Source organism: Megalobrama amblycephala, linkage group LG17 (genome assembly GCF_018812025.1).
Source record: "Megalobrama amblycephala isolate DHTTF-2021 linkage group LG17, ASM1881202v1, whole genome shotgun sequence".
NCBI classification, from domain to species: domain Eukaryota; kingdom Metazoa; phylum Chordata; class Actinopteri; order Cypriniformes; family Xenocyprididae; genus Megalobrama; species Megalobrama amblycephala.
Window position 1 is genome coordinate 12,499,438 of NC_063060.1, and position 25,342 is coordinate 12,524,779.

Genomic DNA, 25,342 nt, shown 5'->3' on the forward strand with positions numbered 1-25,342 from the left:
AGCTACGATCAACTTAAGCTTACGATGCTTTTGGGAAACGCAGCCCTGGTGTACTAAAAAAATGTAAATATGAATGGGAATATACTTCAGAGATATTTTACTCATAAAATATTCTAGGAGTGCCAATAATTGTGGCCAAAGTGTTTTGGAGAAAAACATTTATTTCATAATCTGATGATAACCACTTTCAATTCTTTTCCTTCAATGAAATGTTAGATTTTTGCTAATTTTATGAATAAAGATCAAAAGGATAAACAATTCAGATTTATTTTTACAGTCATTTTTGATCATATTTACCAAGGGTGCCAATAATTCTGACCACCACTGTAATTATGTTGCTTAATATGGGGGATAATAAAAAATTAATTTGTGTTCCGAAGATGAACGAAGGTCTTACGGGTTTGGAACGACATGAGGGTGAGTAATTAATGACAGAAATTTCATTTTTGGGTGAATTAACCCTTCAGGAGAACACTCTTAAGTAGCTGTTAGACTATTAAAATTTACTTTGATTATTTCAGATCTAATGTGAAGAATTGGGTGCATTTATGGACAGTTGTGACATTTATGGATCATCTGTACTTGAGCGCATTCTTGATCACTGCAAGTCATGGCCAATTGTTACAATGTAAAATTGTGTTTCAAACCCTACAGAACACAACTGAAACAATAAATGCATAGTAATGCCTATAAGATAGCAGTGTGGACACAACTGTGGTGTAAAGTTCTCAGCACTGCTGTGGGTCACATTCATGGGCGAGTTCATTAGTTCAATGCTTCTTAAAGTGACAGTCACACATTATAGATGGGCAGAGCAGACCCACGTGATTAAATTGGTTAGTTGTCAAACATTCAGTAAGTGTCTGTTTAAGTATAAGTGTCTGTTTAAGTGTAAATGTCAGAACGACACTGCACCTTCTGTTTAGGACATACACATTTAACTTTGTATATGTTATTATTACAAGTTTCCATTTCCATTTATTTTCTTACAATAAGATAACTACTACACTAACAAAGTATCATGGTGTTATTTTATGTATCAGTGTGAACTAAAGCGAAAACACCTATTGGAATTTGCAGATATGAAACCTTATTTTGTCCATTTATGAAAATGTTTTACTTGTTTTGACTGGTTTTCCTATTGGTACATATTCAGAAATTTGTCCCCAAAAGGGTGGCAAAACCTGCCTGCCCATACAAGTAAACACAGAGTGTGTGTTTGTGCAAGTTGTTTATCTGGGTGCCAAGCTATTCTGAATAGCATGAGATCCACAGAGGAGTATTTCAGGCTGCATGAAGCTCATGAAGGACTTATTCCTCAGGAGACTGCTTTTAGCAGCACAGTTTTTGCATTTGTGTGAATCTCCTGCTGTGTTTGTGTGTGCGAGAGAGAGGGAGAGATGGAGGGATTGTGTCTTTATATGGTCGTGTCTGTAAGATCTTTGTCACGATATTTAAAACATCAGTGCTAATGTCACTGGAATAGTCAAAGACGGCAGTTTTCTGCTATAAGCAGCTGTGAGTGTGTGTATAAACATACAGGATTCAGTGTATATACAGGTGTTTCTTCAGCTTTGGGCACTTTTATGTCCCGGAGGGGTCTTTTTTTTTATTTTATTAAAACGAACAGATTTTAATGTTTTTCTTTTTGTTATATGAAGGTCACATTAAAACGTGAATGCTTTTAGTGTGTTAGTCGGCATTCACAATATATTGATACCATGTTAGTTGGTTTAATTGTGCATGCTCATTTTTCCTGCATGTTTTTACATTTATATGACCTTTTTTGCCATCCAATGCTTACTTGAAATTATTCTTTAAAAACACCAATAATTTAATAACACTGTTAAATGTAAATTTAGCAGATCTCAAAATGAATATCCATTTTTTCATACTGTACGTTATAATGTTGTGAATGTGATGCCTAAATTCACTTGTAGCATTTAAAACAATTGCTTTTAGTTTTTAGTGCTTATTTGTTATTTTTTATTTATGTGGACAAAATTATGTAACATTTTTATAAGTTTGCTGTCATCGGCCATAACATGAAAATAATTATCAGTTTGAGTATTAGCCAGTTTTAGTACATCCGATATGTCTCAAAAAAAAAAATCATCATAAAAATATTGCATTTTAAAACTTGATGATAATGATAAACTAAAATGATAAACTAAAAAAAGTGTAGTACACCGTAAACTATTTTAAATGTCATTATTTTTTTTTTTTATTTAAAAAAAAAAAAAAAATATATATATATATATATTTACACAAATTGCAAATGTCCTAATTTTGGTTGGTCAAGATTTTCAGTGAACAAGTTTGAGTTTTTATGCTTGAGTTTTCTTCACCTTGCACAAAATGTAACTATAATGCATAATTTGTGTAGGGGTACTTTTATGTCAGGGTATGTTAGGGTACTTTTCAGAGTCATTTTTGAAGCTTGACAGCCCCAGTCCTTATTTACTGTCATCAAGTGACAGATATATATATATATATATATATATATATATATATATATATATATATATATATATATATATATATATATATATATATATATATATATATATATATATATATATATATATATATATATATATAATTTTTTTTTTTTTAAATTACATTTTGTGTTCCACTGGGAAAAAGTCATAAATGTCAACCCTCTATTGGACACACTGAAGCTTGTCACCATTGACTAGTAATTTTTTTTATTTTACTTGACAGACTTTTTACATGGAATGCAAGAACAATGCAAATGAAAAAAAATCTACTTAAATATAATGTAATATATAAATTTCAAACACTATTTAAGTCAATTGAAACATAAAATAATGTAAGTCAAATAATCAAACTACAAGCAATAGCACAAATAAACACAATAGAAAAGTTGCCAATTAAATAGTGCTTTTCATGTTTTTGAGGTAGATCTGACAGTACTTAGATGTAGTACAAAAAAATGGATAAAGTAGGCCTAATCAAATGTAAAATAGCACTGCATAGTCTTTACTGTAAAAATATAGATTAATCCTTATTAAAGTTACAAAAGTTATTCAGTCGAGCACTGAGTGCATTGAGTCACTTGTTTGATTAAAGGGGTCATATAATGCCACTTTTACAAGATGTAAAATAAGTCTCTGGTGTCCTCAGAGTGTGTATGTGATGTGTCAGCTCAAAATACCCCACAGGTCATTTATTAAAGCATGTTAAATTTGTCACGTTTCTTTTAAAGGGTGAGCAAAAACGCTCAGTTTTTTTTGTGTCCCTTTAAATGCAAATGAGCTGCTGCTCCCAAGAAGAGGGTGGAGTTTCAAGAGCTCATGTTAGCAGCTCATATTACCTCATGCAGACTCACTAAAAATGTCAAACTGTTCAGCCTTTTATATTCAAACCGGAGTCGGACAATGGTGGAGAGACTCAAGAAGAAGTGACATGTAGAATGCAACAGGATGTTTCTTAATGGTTAGTTGATTAATTTATGTAGCTGGAGTTAACTATCTTAAAGTCATTGATTAGAATATTCTGTCAATCTATAAATCGCTCATGTGGGAACTTTTAGGGAAGATCCTACAGAGCCAGAGAATATATTCTGCATGAAGATATAACAAGTACAGTTTAATTACTTATAACTTATATTGTCATCTTGCTTTTATGACACGCTATTGCATTTGTGTTACTGTATTGTAGTAACATGGCCTCACCCCCCCTTTTGTTGCGTGTTCTTGGAGGCAGGGTTTATGTAAATTTTAGGGTTAGTGAAGAAGCTAGTTGTAGTCCTTACCAGCCATTTGTTGTAGTCCTTAAACAGAATTCTTTAAAAGAAAATATCTCCCTTTGCAGTGAACTTTGAGCATCATAACTTTGCAGATGTTGTTTATGCTCTAACAGCAACATTACACACTAAATAAAGTTTAAAAAAAGTGAAATCATAATCAACCACCCCTTTAACATTAAAAACAGACAGCAGCAGGAATATTAGGCTGCTGTCACTTTAAGACTAATGCACTGATCCAATATACACACCCTGACAAAAGTCTTGTCGCCTATCCAAGTTGTAGGAACAACAAATAATAACTTGACTTCTAGTTGATCATTTGGAATCAGAAGTGGCTTATATGAAAGGCAAAGGCCTCTAGAGTATGCTTATTTTACCTAAATAAAATCTTATCATGCCTTGATTTTTAATTATTTAATTAGGACAAAAAGGTCAGACTTTGCTTAGCCAAAAGTCTTGTCACTTAACAGAAATAATGTACAGTACAGAACATAAACTCATGGTGCAGTGGAAAAAGAATTAATGTTGTGTTTGACTCCCATGAGCATGGAGGACTGCATCCATACGTCTCGGCAATGACTCATATAACTTATTAATAAAGTCATCTGGAATGGCAAAGAAAGCATTCTTGCAGGACTCCCAGAGCTCATCAAGATTCTTTGGTTTCATCTTCAATGCCTCCTCCTTCATCTTACCCCAGACATGCTCAGTGTTCATGTCTGGTGACTGGGCTGGCCAATCCTGGAGCACCTTGACCTTCTTTGCTTTCAGGAACATTGATGTGGAGGCTGAAGTATGAGAAGGAGCACCATCCTGCTGAAGAATTTGCCCTCTCCTATGGTTTGGAATGTAATGGGCAGCAAGAATGTCTTGATACCTTAGGCTGTTGATGTTGCCATCCACTCTGCAGATCTCTCGCACGCCCCCATACTGAATGTAACCCCAAACCATGATTTTTCCTCCACCGACTTGACTGTTTTCTGTGTGAATCTTGGGTCCATGCGAGTTCCAATAGGTCTTCTGCAGTATTTGCGAAGATTGGGATGCAGTTCAATAGACGATTCATTGGAAAAATCAACCTTCTGCCACTTTTCCCCAGTCCATCCTTCCTGCAAGCTGTGGGCCTTGGCAAATGCAAGACGATTTTTTAGTTGTCTTCTGTTTAATGCTGGTTTCTGAGCACTAATTCGGCCATTGAGACCACTGCGTGACAGAATTCGACAAACTGTTCTTGTAGATACAGGGGTTTCTGGTGACCAGTGGTTATGTAGCTCTGCTGCAGTTGAAAAAGGGCTGGCCCTGGACTGTCGAACCAGCAAACAGTTGTCTTACGGGGTCTGCCTGACCTGGGCCTGTCATGAACTTCACCAGTTTCTTCAAATCTTTTTCTTATCCTCTCCACTTGACGTTTAGATACATTAAAGATGTCTGCCACCTCAGCAGGAGACTTGGTCTTCAGGCTCTTGATGATCAGGACTTTGGTCTGTGGTTGAATCTTTGGCATGCTGTCAGAGGTCAGGATGCATTTCAAATGAAGGTTGGGTATGCTGGGGTTCTTCTTCTATACACCTGGGAATGTGTTAATTACAGTATTTGTTACAGATGATGCTCTAATCTGTGATTGGTTGAATCCTTTAAAGATGTGACAAGACTTTTGTCTAAGCAAAGTCTGACCTTTCTGTCCTAATTAAATAATTAAAAATCAAGGCATGATAAGATTTTATTTAGGTAAAATAAGCATAATCTAGATTGCCTAGAAAAATCCAGCCTCACCACTGTACCAGCGGATGAGTCTGGTCGGCCATTGAATCAATTCGATTTCTAGGGCGGAGCAAATCCGAGCAAACAGGAAGCGCAGTAAACCAATCAGAGAAGGGCGGATATGACGTTAGCAAAGCGACAAGAGAGTCAACAGCGAAAAGTAAATAATTAATGTGTTTTTGGTCATTTAAAACTGAATTCACAGCTGAATAGAACAAACTCTCGGGTCTCCCGTGCGCAATCTTTGTTGATATTGAAGGGACTTTCGCCGCACTAGAGTGACGCTGTTTGCGTCGCTGAAATAAACGAATCTGATTGCACGGTACGGTTTGGAGTTGACTCGAATCGCGACGGAGGGCGGACTGACCAGACTGATATATCTTGTAGAAGATATATCAGTCTGGCCTTGCCAGGCAATAATCTAGAGGCCTTTACCTTTCATATAAGCCACTTCTGATTCCAAATGATCAACTAGAAGTCAAGTTATTATTTGTTGTTCCTACAACTTGGATAGGCGACAAGACTTTTGTCAGGGTGTGTATTGTTACACACGCATTTACTTTCTCAACTGTTTACGTTCAGACCTAACCGAGGATACTCTCAGAGACAATGGATACTTGTGTGCGAGAGAAAGCGACAGAGGGTGCCCTCAGCCAAGCATCGATGCGTAAAGCTCAGCAGGCAATGAAATTAAATCTGTGCTAAACGTATTCAGGCAACTGAAATTGTACTATTTACTAGCCATTGGCTAATAAAAGACTTTTTTTTTTTTTTTTTAGTTGCCTCTCATTAAATTTGGTGGCATATGTGACTGATTTACCCGCATTGTGTAGAGCAGGGATGGGCAACTCCGGTCCTGGAGGGCCAGTGTCCTGCAGAGTTTATCTCCATCCCTGATAAAAACTCACTTGCCTATAACTTTCTACTAATCCTAAAGACCTTGATTAGCTGGTTCAGGTGTGTTTGATTAGGGTTGGAGCTAAACTCTGCTGGGCAGTGGCCCTCCAGGACTGAAGTTGCCCATCCCTGGTGTAGAGGGTTGCGTGTTTTGATCAACCTGAAGATGAGTAAATAATGACGTATCATTAATAATGATTTATCGTTTTTGAGTGAGCTATCCCTTTAATATTGCGTTTATGCTGGACTGGTGTTTCTGTGCTGAACCTGTGACTGGTTTTACAAGGTTAACAGCCATTTTGGGAGTCTGTCCTTCAGCCTGCAGATCCAGCTGAAGACAGACGATTGTTCACTGACATTCTATTTTTAACTCTTAGACGAGGCATTAATGGATGTGACTTAATTGAGTCTAGCTGAAATGAGTTTGACTGTGCGTGTGTGCGTTCTGGGGAAGAGCAGCTCAGATGGAGAGTGAGTTTATAGGTTCAGTCAGTGTCATCTGTTCTAAAACGTTGGACAAAGAAAGACCGAATGAAAGAATAAAATGCAGAAATCTCAAAACATCAGACAGCATTGTGTGTGGGTTATGTAAGAGTGCAGCTGTGCTACAGGGATTTGCTATTCTGTGCTGGTGTACAGATATGCTTATGAAAGGGAGAGTGGGGCAAAGGTTTAGAGATTTTGGTGCGATTTTCAGGGTGTTTTAAGCCTTGGTGTGAAGTTGGAATTATTTTGCAGATTAATAAATTAATAACTGTTTAATAATTTGCTGAGAAAAAGCCCGCAAATTAAGATAATTATGAAACGTTTTATGTTATTATTGAACTAAACTCACAAACACAAGGTGTTTTGTTTGTTATAATGAAGATGGGAAATACTTTATTACAGATTTTTCCACTATAAAGAACCATTTATGTAATGGGAAGATTCCATGTATATTAAGGGTGCCCTAGATTCAAAAATTGAATTTACCTTGGCATAGTTAAATAACAAGAGTTCAGTACATGGAAAAGACATACAGTGAGTCTCAAACCCCATTGTTTCCTCCTTCTTATATAAATCTCATTTGTTTAAACGACCTCCGAAGAACAGGCGAATCTCAACATAACACCGACTGTTACGTAACAGTCGGGGTGTACGCCCCAATATTTGCATAATGCCAGCCCATGTTCCCAACATTATGAAAGGGATTACACAAGGGCATCCAGTTAACATCTGGAGCTGCACACAGCCGAATCATCAGACTAGGTAAGCAAGAACAACAGCGAAAAATGGCAGATGGAGCGATAATAACTGACATAATCCATGATAGCATGATATTTTTACTGATATTTGTAAATTGTCTTTCTAAATGTTTCGTTAGCATGTTTCTAATGTACTGTTAAATGAGGTTAAAGTTACCATCGTTTCTTACTGTATTCACGGAGACAAGAGCCGTCGCTATTTTCATTTTTTAAACACTTGCAGTCTGTATAATGCATAAACACAACTTCATTCTTTATAAATCTCTCCAACAGTGTAGCATTAGCCGTTAGCCACGGAGGACAGCCTCAAATTCACTCAGAATAAAACTTTAACATTCAAATAAATACTTTACTCACATAATTCGAAGCATGCATACAGCATGCATGACGAACATCTTGTAAAGATCCATGTGAGGTTATATTAGCTGTGTAAACTTTGTAAATGCGCTGTAATACAGTCGACAGCTCATGTGGCAGGGAGCACGCGATTTAAGGGGCGGCGCCGAGTGTAAATCAGTGCATTGTTAATGATGCCCCAAAATAGGCAGTTAAAAAAATTCATTAAAAAAAATCTATGGGGTATTTTGAGCTGAGACTTATATTACATCTTGTGAAAAAGCATTCTTGGGCACCTTTAAAGTTTTTTTCATCCAAAGATGCCAAAAAAGAATCTTTATTTTTAAGAGTGCAGGTTCAGGACATGATTAAAGGTGCCATCAAACGTTTTTTTAGAAGATGTAATATAAGTCTAAGGTGTCCCCTGAATGTGTCTGTGAAGTTGCAGCTCAAAATACCCCATAGATTTTTTTTAAATAAATTTTTTTAACTGCCTATTTTGGGGCATAATTAGAAATGTGCCGATTCAGGCTGCGGCCCCTTTAATTGCTCGCGCTCTCCGCCCACTCCCGAGCTCTCAACTCTATCATTGCATAAACAAAGTTCACACAGCTAATATAACCCTCAAAATGGATCTTTACAAAGTGTTCGTCATGCAGCATGTCTAATCGCGTAAGTATGGTATTTATTTGGATGTTTACATTTGATTCTGAATGAGTTTGATAGTATGCTCCGTGGCTAAAGCTAACATTACACACTGTTGGAGAGATTTATAAAGAATGAAGTTGTGTTTATGAATTATACAGACTGCAAGTGTTTAAAAATGAAAATAGCGATGGCTCTCTTGTCTCCGTGAATACAGTAAGAAACAATGGTAACTTTAACCACATTTAACAGACTGCCCTTGTGTAATGCCTTGAACATGAGCTGGCATATGCAAATGTTGGGGTCGTACACCCCGACTGTTACGTAACAGTCGGTGTTATGTTGAGATTCACCTGTTCTTCGGAGGTCTTTTAAACAAATGAGATTTACATAAGAAGGAGGAAACAATGGAGTTTGAGACTCACTGTATGTCATTTCCATGTACTGAACTCTTGTTATTCAACTATGCCGAGGTAAATTCAATTTTCAATTCGATGGCACTTTTAATTGCTTTTTGACAATATTCAGTGTGTAATCTTGATATTTATGCTTGACTATAATTTCAGCCTAATATCCATTGAGATAGACCGAAGTTGAAAGTATATAAGATGGGGAGAGATTTGGCCTGTCCTGGACCTTTAATGACCATTGGAGTGTACTTTTTTATTTATTTATTTTTTCTCAGGGAGTAGGCTAAATTGCATTGACTGCACACACAGCTGAGAGTTTCAGGCATTTTTTTTCTGTGATTATAATATGATTATAAGGGACTGTTTACATGACACTGGTTTCAACTCAAAAATGAAATCTTTTATGCGTTTTAACTTGAGCTGCACGATTAATCGTGAGAAGATTGTGATCTTGATTCAAACACCCACACAATCCCATTCCTAAATGACAACAATTCTCCTATGTCTATTAAGTCTTCGGCAGAATCAAACTGTAACATTCAAATCTGTGTTCGTGCTGCCGCTGAAACAGAGAGCAGTTGTCATGTATAGGTATGAAACGGCTTCACCAGCAGACTATTCAAACACAGCATATAGTTATTTCTGTGCTGCAAATATTATCATCACCGAAGTACTGGGATAAAAGTTTATAGTTCGGATAAAAACTGATGTGTGAGAGAACAAAATAGAGCACATCACCCTTTGAAAGTAACTTGGTGTTTCAAATAATGATTGTATCATATTTATGCCACCAGGTGGCAACAAAGTGACTGTTAAAAATGTATTTGTCATTGAATCATTCTCAAAAATGCTGATTCATCCAGTAATAAAATAAATGAAGTATTCATAAGTGAGTCATTGATTCATTCATTCAATCTCGAGTTTTTTTTATTTTTATTTATTTATTTATTTTTTATTCTGATTAAAGGTGCAATTTGTAAGAATTTTGCAGTAAAATAATCAAAAACCACTATACCAGTGTTATAAAATTGCTATTTTAACCAAGGCTCCGGGACGTGTAAGGAGTCGCCTGTCAGTTGTCACACCCGCGTTACCCTCGGTTTCTGGTTTTATTTTGTAGAAACAATGGAAACACCAAAGATGCTTTAATATTTACATGTTTAAATAGACAAGGGAACAACTGTTTTGATATATTTGTAGACAGAAAACAAATTTTTGTTATATAGCTCAACATGTTTAGTCTTATTGTTTAAATCAAATTTTCTTGATTTTTTTTTTTTTTTTTTTTTTTTTTTTGAGTACCATGCTTTACCATGCCTCAGAGGAAAAACACAATTTTGTCACGTAGCTAACATGGCATAATCAGATGCAGCTTTATTTTTAGTAACAGTAATACAGAATTTTCTCCATCATACAATACGATTTAAAATGAATTGCATGCCATTTATCAACACAAGACATCCAGCATTTAATATGATATTCTAAAATCGACCTATCTTACTGCAGTGTGTCTCAAACAAGTGTATCACAGCAGCCGCCGAGCGAACGCACAGAGTAACATTATAACATCATTTTCAACACACTCAGATGTATCTAATATGATAAACAGAGCTGCGTTACCTCATACTCATGACTGAAAAAGCAGAAGCAGCACCGACGACTGTGGCATAATAAAAGTTCCACTGCTCGCGGCGTGTTGCGCAATCGCTCCAGCGGCCTCGTTCAGCTCCCACAACACTTGGTCCTGCTCTGCTTCATACTACAGCAACATTAATAATCGCATCCATGAACATGATTTCTTGCCGAGTCCTATCCCGATTGTTTTGTTTACCGCCTGTGAGGTGAAGACCACATGTCCCAAGATTCCGCGCTCAAACTTTGCATCATGAACCTACGCCTTGTTTTGAATAGGCCTCTAGCGACCTCTAGCGGACAGAAAATATTACATATTGCATCTTTAATTAAACATTTTAAATAGACTGTAGCATTTTTTCAGAACTTCTAGTAAATTATTTAGTTTAGATGTCTGATCAGAATCGAAGGAGAATCGTAAACTCTGTTTAAAACAAAAAAAATAGTGATTCATTTACCTGACAACATTTTGGGAGTCTGAAAATGCAAACTTTTGAAAATCGGTTTCAAAGTGCAAGTGATGATTTCAGTCTAGTGTCTCTTTACAAAGTGATGTCGCCAACTACTGGCCTGGCATGCACAGTACAGTGTTTTTAGTCATTTTCGCAGATGGTTTCGACAACAATGTCCTCTGTATGCGAAACTTTTAAAAACCCAAAGGAGAAACTTTTCTGTTAGTAGATCATTGTCATCTAAACGTACCCTGTCTCTGGGCATTTGACCTTGAATCACTTGTTGAATCTAATCTATTCTCAAATTTCATCTTATCAAATCTTATCTTTTTAAGTCGAACATTTTCTTCTTGAATCAAATCGAATCAAATCTGCAAATAAAATGAATTTTGTTTATTGAATCTCTTTTCCAGTTGAATCTTATTGAATTCTCAAATGGAATGGCATGTCTTGTTGAATGGAATTGCATCTCAAACGTATTCATAACTCTTCTTAAACTGAATCAGTTTTTTCGAAAGGATTCAAATCTCCAATTTAAATGAATCTCCAGTCAAATTGAATTGCTTCTTGAATTGAATTTTATATTCTAATTGAACGTTATAGGATCAGTGAATCGAATTAAAGCTTTTACTCCTAATAGAGCAACAGGTAGTAGAGGATTACTGTTAGGGCTGTGCAATAAGGGAAAAAAAAATAATACTATGATTTTTTTTTTTTTTTTTTATCAATATTGCAATTTTTAATGCAATTATTAATTATATTTGCAGGCACCATATCTTTGCTTAAATGTTACTTGATGGCATTGGTTATTCCTTTATGCCTTTTTGAACTCTCTTCGTATGTTTTACAGTTTATTTTTTGTATTTTTTTACCTGGTTCCAAATGTGCCATTGTTTTTCAATATAAACGCACTATACTTCAGTGTTTAACTGTTACATTCGTGCTTCGTGTCTTCTGCAGCATCTCGAGCATGACACAGTACGCGGCGGTAAAATAAGTTACATTTTTAAAAACAATGCGTTCCATTTAAATGGGTCCTACTCCGTTTTGCTGCAACGGTAATTTGACAGATCTTGCAAATTACCTGGCTTTGTGATACATCATCTCTCCTGTATCCAAAATATTCCCAAACCACGGATGTTGATTTTTTTTGGCCAAGTCCTTATCCTGTCCTGAATTCACCTTCCCTGTTTTTGTGCTTTCTTCCATGTAACAGTAAACCCACTCTGTTCTGTTCTGTTCTTGCGCTAGATTTAGGCACGCTGAATTCAGAATACACACTGAGGGGGGCTGGCGGAAAAATCATGCTTTCTTCTCACATTGCGATTTTATTTCGATTTCGATAAATGACACAGCCCTAATTACTGTCTATTTCACTATATATATATATATTGTCTGTTTTCATAACACTGCAAAACAGACTGAACAACCAGCCTGTGAAATACATGGCAATTTTCATGTTTCAAAATGTGACAAACAACAGTAAGGACACATTCCTTACTGTTTTTTGTCACATTTTGAAATATTTTGTATGCCTGCATGCCTCTTTAGAGTAAACACTCATTAAGCCGAACATGAGTGTGTGTTAGTTTGCGCTGTGAAATGACTCTTATTTCCTGTATCCTGCAGAAAGAGAGCCAGTTTGTTGAAAAAAGAGGCTTTATAAAGACTCTTTCTCATGAAAACACTTTGCTCTCTGTTGGTGGAGACTGACGTTCCCTTGTTGAACTGCATGTTTGAGTTAACGGACATGCGCTTTCTCTGTAAAGAGATTTTTACGAAGCTTTATTAGCTTCATAAGTGAGGGATTACATTACCAAAGCATTAATAAACATCACACACACATACACCCACGCAAACACTGTAAGGATAGCGGTGTAAAGTAAGTTTGAATATCCGGTTGCTGTGTACATGTCTCTCCTCCTCGGATGCTCAATAAGACATGGACTCTCTAGTATCAGATACACTTGCTTGTCTTTAACAGCACAATCTTCTCAGCTTACACACACGGGTCTTTCTGAGAATGAACTTCTCACGTTACTGAACGCGTCCTTGTTTAGGACTGTTTGCTTCTGAGCTGAGAGGAAGAAAGGAATGAAGAGAAGGAGACAAAGGGTTTTTAGCCTGGTCTGGTCTGGTCTCTCTTGTGTGTGGAGAGAGACAGATTGTAATGTTTAGAGATGTGGAAACATCACTTCTCTCTGCAGAAGAGACTCAGGGAGGAAAAGGGCTGGGCTAAGCAGGTAGAGTCAGCGCTGATTGGTTCATAACCTTGCTACGTTGTGACATCATGGCTTTTGATTGGCTAGCAAAATTAATCGATTGTAAATGTGGATTGTTTTGACTTTGTGATGAAACTAAAGATTTTTAAATGCATTTATTAGAGATGCTTGTTGTTGTTTTTAAACTCCTAAACTTTGGCACATAACACCTGTACTGTTTGTGCTCCAGAGGTACGCTTTTTTCCTGAGCCTCTTAAAGGTTTAGTTCACTTTCAAATAAAATTTTCCTGATAATTTACTCACCCCCATGTCATCCAAGATGTTCATGTCTTTCTTTCGTCAGTCGAAAAGAAATTAAGGTTTTTGATGAAAACATTGCAGGATTATTCTCCTTATAGTGGACTTCAATGGACTCCAGACGGATGAAAGGGGCAGTTTCAAAGGGCTTTAAACGATACCAGACGAGGAATAAGGGTCTTATCGGTCATTTTTGAAAAAAATAGGACTGTATATGCTTTATAAACACATGATCGGCGTGCATGTGCTTCCGCTTTCCGTATTCTTCCAAAAGCGTACGCTGTATGTCCTACGCCTTCCCTATTCTTATGGAAAAAAACGGAACCAGCGCTACTTTTTTTTTTCTTTTTTTTCCCGAAAATGACCAATTGTTTCGCTCGATAAGACCCTTATTCCTCGTCTGGTATCGTTTAAAGCCCTTTGAAGCTGCACTGAAACTGTAATTTTGACCTTCAACCTTTTGGAGGCCATTGAAGTCCACTATAAGGACAATAATCCTGGAATGTTTTCATCAAAAACCTTAATTTCTATTTGACTGACAAAAGAAAGACATGAACATCTTGGATGACATGGGGGTGAGTAAATTATCAGGAATTTTTATCATTTTATTTAAAAGTGGACTAATCCTTTAAGATCCCCATAAATCAAATTTTGGAGTTTTGTGGCTTTTAGGTTTTCTCCATAAGCTTTGAGGTCAAGCAGATATGAATTGAAAGTTTCGTACTCTTCCAGGAAAATGAAGAAAAAAAAGGGGGAAAAAATCATCCAGCACTACACAGATTTTTGCCCAATAAATATTATAATTTTTAATTGTATTAATTTGTATATTTTTTTTATTTTAATTAAATTTGTTAAAACATTTATTATTATTATTATTATTATTATTATTATTATTGGGGATTATAATTGTATTAATAATAGTCTCTAATATGATGTTCTGGTCATTCCTACAGTTATATGCCTCATTTATAATATCAATAATATTCAAAATAGTAATAGTAATAATACTTATTATTATTTATATAAAATTATTTTAATTATTCAATGAATAAGTAATAATCACATTTTATATAAATAATACATATTTATAATTTTAGTATTTATATAACATATGATTATAATAATATCGCTTATACATTGAGTATTATTATTACCTTTTTTATTACAGGCCCCTGACTGGAACGTGCATTTCAGTTTTGATTGACAGATGTTGCTGTTCAATAGTTCAGATCATGTTCTCTGTGACTTTGAACTTCAGTTGTTCTCTGTCTGTCTCTATGCTCTGATTGTGTGTGGGTGTGTGTGTGGGTAGTGTTTGTGTGGGTGTCATGCAGAGTGGTAATGATGACCCGTGTGTGTGTGTGTGTGTGTGTGTGTGTTGTCCTGTCTGGGTGATGGTCTGGATTCAGGTGCATTATCCTGATTAGTTAAACCCTCATTATGTGTGTGTGTGTGTGCTCTTCCTCATTGATTAGAGTGTCCTGTGTGTGTGTTCATGTATATGTGTGTTTGTTTTCATGATTTAAGAGGACACAAATGTTTATAATTACATGGGTATGGTATTACACTGGTATTATGACGTAAACATGTTTTATGAGGACATTTCACGAGTCCTCATATTTAAAATAGCTTTAAAAACATACTAAAAAATGTTTTATTAAAATATAAAAATGCAGAATGTTTTCTGTGGTGGGTAGTGTAGGGGGATAGAATGTACAGTTTGTACAGTATAAAAATCATTACACCCATGGAATGTCAATGTCCTCACTTTGATAGCAAAACAAACCTGTGTGTGTGTTTAAGGTCCTGCTTAGGAATGAATACTTTCTCTTAAGTTCAAGTCAAACAAAAGTTGAACATGTTCGTTGTCTCTCTCTCTCTCTCTCTCTCAGGGTGAAGAGTACTGGGTTCAGGTGTACCGACTGGAACACGGCGATGGAGGAATTCTGGACCTGGATGATGTTCTGTGTGATGTGGCTGATGACAAAGACAGAGTGAGACATGCATTCTCTCATTCAAACACACACTCACACACTGCTCGCATTCTTTTCTAAAACAGGCAGCGCTCCTGTGTGTTTGTGTGTGTTGCTTTAGTAGTATGTATTTTAGTTACAGGTATCAGATGACTCTTGTCTTCCAATAACCGTGACCTAATTTGAGGACAGACTCGCAAACACATCCACACACTGCTCTAAACTCCAGTGATTTTTTCCATTTAGGCATAACCAGGCCTGTATGGAATCAAACCACAAATTTCCAATCTCCGTCAGTGAGAAAATTCTACACATTTCCCTGCTTTTGTGTTTGTTTAGTAAAAAACTTGAGTTAACTTCCTAATACTGATAGGAGTAAAGTAATCGGTTTCATTTAACATATTTTGCCGTATATAGACGGATTCCTTAGAATTCCACAGAATCCCGCAGATGAATTGATGCAAAAAAAAAAAGAAAAGGAAAATGTGCACGGATTCTATGTGGATTCATATTAGTTATTAGCCTGATATTAGATATATATCACATCACTGTTGATATTTGATATTTAATTTTGCTTGCTCATTTCCAATATTTTTACATTTAGATTACATTAAAGGTAGTCTTGAAAAATGTTAATAAGTTAATAACACTTATGTAATATTTAGCAAAAATCTAAATATATATATTTTTTAATATTGTACATTATAATGATATGATGCCTAAATTCACTTATATCATTTAAATAAATTAATTTTAGTTTTTAGTGTTTTATTTTTAGTTTATTTTGACAAAATAATGTAGAATATTAATTTAGGTTATTATTCAATTATTATTATTATTATTATTGGGAGATTATAACTCTATTAATAATAGTCTCTATGATGTTCTTGACGCTTCCTACAACTTATATGGCTCTCAATAATATTTAAAAAAAAAAAAACTATTAATAAAATTAATAATAAATAATATAGCAGTAATTATAATTATTTATAAAATATTATTTAAAGCATAAAACAATTGATTTTAGATTCAAATGTTTTATTTTAGTTTATTTTGACAAAATAATAAAAAATACTATAGAAGTATTTGAATCAGTTATTGGCTATAACATGAAAATAATTGGCTTATTATATCGAGCAGAACTTTAATATTAGTGCATCTCTAATTAGTAGTTCTGTATATTCAATGTCTTTAAAATGAACAGTTGTGAAAATTTAATTAGCGAAATGATTAATGATTAAAATGGCAAGGAGGGATTTTGGTTGCCGTCTTTGTGTTTAGGTGAATGTCTCTTCAGATCTCTCAGTCTAGACTGCGGTAACTCTGCCCCCCTCTGGCCAAACACAGGCAGTGCGGTGTCTTTTCCACATTTCAACATGTTGCTGACCCAGAACAGATGATATCGGCTTACCGAGACCACAGACACTTTGCTAGAATGTAGTTGTGTGTTTGATGTGGTGGGTGTGTCTGGGCGTGTGTGTGTTATTTTAGTTCTATGTGAAATAAAAGACACTTCACATCTGTGCCTGAATGAGCGTGTGAGATCATACCACCAGAGTTATGCTTACACATTTATAGCTGAGCGTTTAGTTTTACCATCACTTCTGTCAGCCAGTGTTTTCGTCACACATCCTTGTGTCTCACACAGATTGACTGAATGACTCAGACTGCACCTGCGGTCGCAGGAAACACTGTCCACAAACAGGAAGTGCTACAATACCACTTTAATGTGGCTTAGTGTGACTCATTCAACCTGCAGTCACACAGAAACTCACACGTTTGTAATGCTGTGTGTGTGGACTGGCTAATATTAATGGTACATAACCATTTTTTTTTAATGATCTATGATAAACCAACATATATTTTCAGGCTAAGTGCACAAACATAGGCGCTTATAATTTTGTATTCTGAATTTACTTTTTTTATTGTTTTATTTGTACATTAACTTTTGTTTTCTTTAGCTTTTGCGCTGTGACTACTAGTTTCAGTTGTTTTGTTTTCAGACTATTTATTCAATATTTTAGTTTTAGGATTTAGGAATACTTTAGTAAGTTAATGCTTTTACATTTATTTATAAGTTATCCCTTAAAGTGAAGTTGGTTTGTGGTCATTTTTATTTTATTTTTTATTTTTTTTATTTTTGAGTCATTTAAACCCCCTGGTGCTCTTTGCGTGTCAGTCAAAAATGACCGACATATATTTATTTTTTTATTTCCGTGAAATGAATGTACTATATTTTAGTTCGATAATGTTTTTTATTTAATATTTTGTATTTTTAGGGTATTTTATGGTACTAAATTATATTTATGCTGTAGTTAACTTCCGTTTATTCACTTTTTGAGCATGGACCTGAAAATGAAATTTCAAACTTAAACTGTCATAAATTTTGAATGCTTAATTTTGGTCTCTTTTTGAAGAGGACACTTGGCAAATTATTGCTGAAGTGAAAAATGTTTAAAAAGTTAACTTAAAAAAAGTTACAGAATTTACGTTTATGAAAAATGCACAAAAATACTATTTTCAATTTTTATATGAAATATATTTTCAAAAACACGTTTTACTGTAAAACTGCAAGGATTTCTACGGAGCCCCGCACATGACATGCAGGAAAAAAAGTAATTTGTGCGCACGATTTACTAATTAATTTCCTCGATTTACTAAATCGTGCACATGATTTATAAATTTACGAATGACTTCGTAAAGCGTGCACACGATTTAGCCTACTATTTTATTTTATTTTTTTTTTTCCTGCATGTCATGTCCGGGGCTCTGTAGAAATCAAAGCCATAAATCTAAACAAGTTGTGTTCCAAATTTGAGCTTGATATCTCAGAAAATGGGCTTTCAGTAAGATTTTGTTTGGACACAGTACCAAAAGTTTTCACTAGATGAAATTCATCTCCCATTTATTTCCAGTGTGGTCATTGTTTGACCGCGAAGAGCACAAATGTGACTTTTTTTCAGGACCATTAATCCTTTTCGGATCATGTCCATAATTTTTATGTTCACATAGCAAGTGCCAAAACCTTTTACCAAGTTTTGTACCATTCCGATCAAGTAAAAAATTATATATATATATATATAATATATAATATATATATATATATATATATATTTAAAAAAAAAAAAAAATGTACATTTTTACTTTTATTCAGCAAGGAGGCAAAAATTTATCAAAAGTGACAGTAGACATACAATGCTACAAAAATGTATATTTCAAATAAACATTCTATTCATGAAAATAAAAAAATCCATGAAAAAAATGCTAACAAAACACAAAAATATTAAGCAGCACAACATTTTTCAACATTGATGATTATCATAAATTATTAATAAATAATAAATCATAAATTATTAAAGAAATTATTAATAAATAATACATATATATTATAAAATATATTATAAATGGATAATCATAAATTATTAATAAATAATGTATGAATTATTAAAGAAATTATAAACTTAATAAATAATGCATTATTTTAAAATGTATTAAAATATAAAAATGAAATTGTAATATTTCACGATATTACTGTTTTTGATTTTTGATCATCAATTTATGCTTGGTGAGCATAAGACTTTGCTTTCAAAAGCATGCAAAACTTTTGAACATCATACCGACCCCAAACTTTTGAACAGTAGTTTTTTTTAATGTTTTTTTTTTTTAATATTAATATAGTAATTAATTTTACCACAGAAAACACACTCATTCCTTAGTTTTTTGCAATAATGTAATTCCTGTGGGCGAATATTTCTTTGTGATCTGTTTCTTTTTCTTTGTATGTACCATGTGAAATTTTAGTATTTGAAAAAAAGGAATATACGTTTATACATTTTATTTGACTAGATTGATAAGTGATTTTATCAAATTAGCCTCATATTGACATGATTTTTCAGTTTTGTGCCTATATTTTTCGAAATGTATTTTTTTTTATTCTGGTGTAATGCCTTGCCTCATATATTTCATTTGTAAGTGCATTACTGTAAACACATTTTGCTTTTTCAAACTGAATAACAATTTTATATTCAGTTTATATTCAAAAAGAAAAACTCTGACTTATGCAGTTCTGCTAGAGGACACTAGAGGGCGCCAAAGATTCAGCTGTGATTGCCTAGACGTGCATCACACCTCGCTCTCTCTCTCCCCCCATCCCTCTACTTTTTTCAATCAACATTGCTTGTCTTAAAACAATGAAACTGCTTTTGTTTGGCCCTGTGTCAGGTATTGAGCAACACAAAAGCTCTTTTATGTCGGTGTTACTCTGCCCCCGTCTGTGATAACGTCCTCTATCCTCTCCTGGACAGGAAGCGGTCGCCGGTTATAAACAGGACGTTAAAGCATCTAAACGTGCTGCTTCTGATCAGACGTGTACGTGTGAACTTCTTGTTTGTGTGGACGTTTTCCTCAATGCTTAAGGAAGTGTGTGAGTGGTGGCGTCTTAACAGGAAGTGTCTGTGAATTGGTGCTGCATTCACTTTTGACCACATGATCTGTGTATGTTAATGAAGAGTCTGACTGAGATTTACCCTTCCTCCAATGACCAGTGAATCGTTACACAGAGGTGTAATAATTTAAAGGGTTAGTTCACCCAAAAATGAAAATAATTCACTCATATGTCGTTCCAAACTTGTAAGACTTTTGTTCATCTTCGAAACACAAATGAAGATATTTGAATGAAATCTGAGTGATTTCTGTCCCTCAATTGACAGTCCACGCAACTACCACTTTGATGCTTCAAAACGGTCATAAAGAAATCATAAAACTAATCCATATGAATTGAGCAGTTCAGTCCAAATTTTCTGAAGAGACACGATTTGCTTGACGTGTGAAAATGAGGGTCGTTTTCATGTTGCGCAGCAAGTTTGACCTTTCATATTGATTAGTTTTGTGATCTCTCTATGAATTTTTAAAGCAACATTTTAAAGTGGTAGTTGCGTGGACTGTCAATGGAAGGATTTCATTAAAACATCTTAAATTGTGTTTTGAAGATGAATGAAAGTCTTACAGGTTTGAAACATGAGGCTGTGTAATTGATTACCTTTTTTTTTTTTTTTTTTCTTCTTCATTTTTGGGTGAACTAACACTTTAAGTTTAGTGAGCTGGTGTGGCCGTCTCAAACACAAACATGTTTCCGTTAGCAACAGGCCTCATGAGGGACTGAAGCAATGAGCCACAAGAGACTGTGTGTTTACAGGGACAGTGGGTTCACATGGGTTAAGGGATGTGACTGCACAATGCGCAAAAAAAAAAAAAAATTCTTAAGGACCCCATCACATAAAAAATGTGGCTTTTAGTCTATATTCACATTTGGGGCCATCTGTATGCCAACACTCTAAAATGCTGACAAAATGGCATGCATTCAGTAGATATACACTCATTTAAAATGTCTCTTCTGGGAAAATGGACAAAGAATATTAGTGCCTAATCTTGCACACTAGAGCGAAACAAGTTTTATCAAATAAAATGCTTTTTAGAATGAGAATATCCCCATTAAAATACCACTTTCCACTGACTAACATGTTGCAAATCATGGTTTGTGGGTTTTTTCTCAGTGATGCTAGCTAAAATATGTTAAGGCAGGAACACAGCAAGCTGACGCCAACGAACTAGTGGCGACGAAAGCAGACTGCGGGGTTGGCTCACGTCCGCAGCGTCTGGGTCCAAAGTTGGCCTGACACACCAAACCGACAGCTGACGGCCAAGTAGCACGTCTGTTCTGCGCCTGCGTAAGATGAAATGTCTTTCCGTACCAGCAGGTGGCAGTATGTTATCAGCCAATCAGAATGATCAGACGGCCCGACAGACTGACGAGCTCCGATGCCAATTCAATATGTCGTATCTGCCGAACAAAAGCTGACGAGGACCAACTTCAGGCGACAGTGCGAAACACACTGAAGGCAGGAACACACCAAGCCGACATCGACGAACTAGTGGCGACGAAAGCAGACTGCGGGGTTGGCTCACATCGGTTGCGTCTGGGTCCAAAGTTGGCCTGACACACCAAACCGACGCTCGACAGCCGATGGCCAAGTAGCATGTCCGTTCTATGCCTGCGTAAGATGAAATGCCTTTCCGTACCAGCAGGTGGCAGTATCTTATCAGCCAATCAGAATGATCAGATGGCCCGACGAGCTCCAACGTCAATTCAACATGTCAAATCTGCCGAACAAAAGCTGACGAGGACCAACTTCAGCCGACAGTGCGGAACACACTGAAGGCAGGAACACACCAAGCCGACGCCGACGAACTAGTGGTGACGAAAGCAGACTGCGGGGTTGGCTCACGTCCGCAGTGTCTGGGTCCAAAGTTGGCCTGACACACCAAACAAACAGCTGACGGCCAAGTAGCATGTCTGTTCTGCACCTTCGTAAGATGAAATGTCTTTCCGTACCAGCAGGTGGCAGTATCTTATCAGCCAATCAGAATGATCAGATGGCCCGACGAGCTCCAACGCCAATTCAATATGTCGTATCTGCTGAACTAAAGCCGACAAGGACCAACTTCAGGCGACAGTGCGGAACACACTGAAGGCAGGAACACACCAAGCCGACGCCGACGAACTAGTGGCGACGAAAGCAGACTGCGGGGTTGGCTCACGTCCGCAGCGTCTGGGTCCAAAGTTGCCCTGACACACCAAACCGATGCTCGACAGCCGACGGCCAAGTAGCATGTCCGTTCTGCACCTGCGTAAGATGAAATGCCTTTCCGTACCAAGAGGTGGCAGTAGCTGAATAGCCAATCAAAATGATCAGACGGCCTGACGGACCGATGAGTTCCGACGCCGATTCTACATGTGGAATCGGCCGAAAAAAGCAGACGAGGACCAACTTTAGCCAACAGTGTGGAACACATCGAGAAAACTTAGTCCGCCAACGAACAAAAACTGCCTGACGGCCGACCATCGTTTTGGTGTGTTCCTGCCTTTATGCTAATATACATACTGTATATACGTACTTGCACTCACACGTTTAATATAAAATATTTATTTAAGATAATTGTCATGTATGTATGTGTATATATATGAATATTCACCATAACCCATGTAAAATACATGGTGATAACAAAACAACAGATAAATGTTCAGTAAATAATTAACTTTATTGTTAATCATTAATGAACAGTTCTGGTAACACTTTGCAATATGTCTTGGTTTGTTAACAGTATTTAATGCATCAGGGATCATGAACTAACACTAACAGTTAACTAACTATTAAACTTTTACAGCATTTATTAAAGTAGACTAATGTTAGTTTATATGGGTAATGTTCAAAGTTAATCCATGTTTGTCCATAAAACATTGTTTAATTTATACAATGTAAATTTATACAATGTTAAAAATGTTTTAGTATATACAGATTATTATAAACCTACATTAATAAATGCTGTAAAAAATATTGTTTATTGCAAGATACCTAATGCATTACTACAGTAACCTGAATCTGAAGGGGCACGTGTGTGTGTGTGTGTGTGTGTGTGTGTGTGTGTGTGTGTGTGGTCCTAGTAAACCCTACATTTTGTGGACCAAATTTCCCCAAAACGATAGCTACGGAAGAGGATTAGGGCCAAGCAATAATAAAAAAATAAAACCATCTCGAGATTAAACTCGTTAAATTTCGAAAAAAAAGTTGAGATAAAATGTTGAGAATAAACTCGTTAAATTTCGAGAAAAAAGTCGAGATAAAATGTTGAGAATAAAGTCTGTAAATCAGGGGTTCTTAACCTTTTTGATGTCGGGGCCCAAATTTTAGAGTACAAAGTGGCCCAGGGCCCATTCAAATATTAGCACTGTATTGGTTTATTGATCTCACCCTTGATTTGATTTGTATTCAATAACTAAATGAAATCCACTTGCAGTTTAACAGTTTATTATCCATGTGTATGTAAACCTGCACATATAACAAGATGCCAAACACACAACAATTCATGGAACAAATCAATCTGCATCAAGAACAAATGTAAAGGCTCAAGTCAGGCATATTAACACAAAAATCAGTTAGATTTGACAAATTTTACTTACAAAAATAGAAAATGTATATAAATAAAAATAAATAAAATAAAAACAATAAAATGTTTTGCTTAAGTAAACAGATTCAAAATAATATTTTTAAAATTAAATAAAGTTGTAAATGAAAATTGAAATAAAGTGCAAATGAAAAAATATAGCTTTATAATCTGCAAAATAATTTGATAATTGTTTCAGCAATCTACATTTTTGCATGGCAGAACCTGAAGTTGCTCTTCATATCTGTTATAAATGAACAATAACAGTCACAACAGTCTAATTTGAACAAGCTACAACTCCCTATTTATGTTCCCCTCTTAATGAGACACTTGGGCCTGCTTCACAGACATTATCAGATCCAGCCTGGGTGGAATGGGGGAAAGGCTCACTCTCAGAGTAGCCTCCAGTGTTGCTTTGAGTCTGTTTCGGGCCTTGGTCTTAGTTGTGGCCACAATGGAGAATCCTGATTCACACAGGTATGTAGTTGTGAATGCGAGGAGTAGTTTCACAGCCCTCAGTGCTAGACATGGGTACTCTTTTGAGACAGCAATCCAGAAGGAGCCCAGATCCAGTTTGCCCCACTGCAACTTTAAAGTACTGTCATTGGCTACTTCCAGAAGCTGGGATTCCAGATGTGAGGGCAAAGCAACATCATTTTTAGTGGGATCCACAGAAAATGGGTCCGCAATCCACATGTGTCCCTCTCTGGGATCCTCAGGAAAGTAGTCATCAAATTTCACTGCCAGTTGTGAGAGGTGCTGTGAGACTAAGTCACTAATCTTCACCTGGGGGAGTTTTCCAAAATGTCAGACAAAAGGGGAAACATGTCCATCCTTTTTTCCTGAGCCCTCTTAATCCACAAAGCAAGTTTCCTTTTAAAAGCTTGAACTTTATCTGCAACAACAAATATGTTGCTATTTCTCCCTTGAAGTGAGATATTCAGCTGGTTCAGCAGTGAAAAAATGTCACAGAGGTAGGCAAGTTTAGCTGTGAACTGTGCATTGGCGTAATAATGTGCAAAAGGAGAATTTCTCTCAGTGAGAAAAGATAGGACCTCATTCCTCAGTTCAAATAAACGCTTGAGGACCAGTCCTCTTGAGAGCCATCTCACCTCACTGTGATAGAGCAGCTGGACATGATCTGCTTCCAAGCCTTCACAAAGTTTGGCAAAACATCTGGAGTTCACAGCATTATTTTAATGAAGTTTATGGTTTTCACACTTACATCCATCACCTCATGTAACTCTGGTGACATTTTTTTTGCCGCAAGGCTTTCACGGTGAAGAAAACAGTGGGTCCATTTAGCTTCTGGGGCACGATCAAGTATCTGCCTGACGACACCGTGATGCCTGCCTGTCATTGACGCTGCACCATCGCTGCACACCCCAACACAGTTCTGCCAGTCTAGGCCGTTCTCTTTGAAGTAGTTATCCATGCAGCGGAAACATTCCTGAGCCGTAGTCCGTGTCGGTAGCTCTCCACAAAACAGTATGTCTTCGTGCAAACTACTGTCCCAGCGATAGCGAACAAAAACCAGTAGCAGTGCATCATTTGTGACGTCGGTAGACTCGTCTAGTTGTAAAGAGAAAAATGGGCTGCTTTTTATTCTTTCTAGCAACTGATGCTGTATGTCTGTGGCCATGTCCGCGATACGGTGACTAACAGTGTCGTTTGAGAGTGGGATGGTTAGCAGCTTTTTT

The 25,342-nt window shown here is 36.1% G+C and overlaps 1 protein-coding gene across 4 annotated transcripts in view; it reads left to right on the plus strand.

Annotated features, from left to right (window-relative positions):
- Positions 1–25,342, plus strand: part of pard3ab (par-3 family cell polarity regulator alpha, b) — a 123,752-nt gene that overhangs the window by 13,416 nt on the left and 84,994 nt on the right. For all 4 annotated transcript variants that reach the window (XM_048163365.1, XM_048163367.1, XM_048163366.1 and 1 more), the window contains exon 2: positions 15,561–15,662. In XM_048163365.1, coding sequence (XP_048019322.1) covers positions 15,561–15,662 — 102 coding nt within the window. The remainder of the gene's footprint in view (positions 1–15,560; positions 15,663–25,342) is intronic.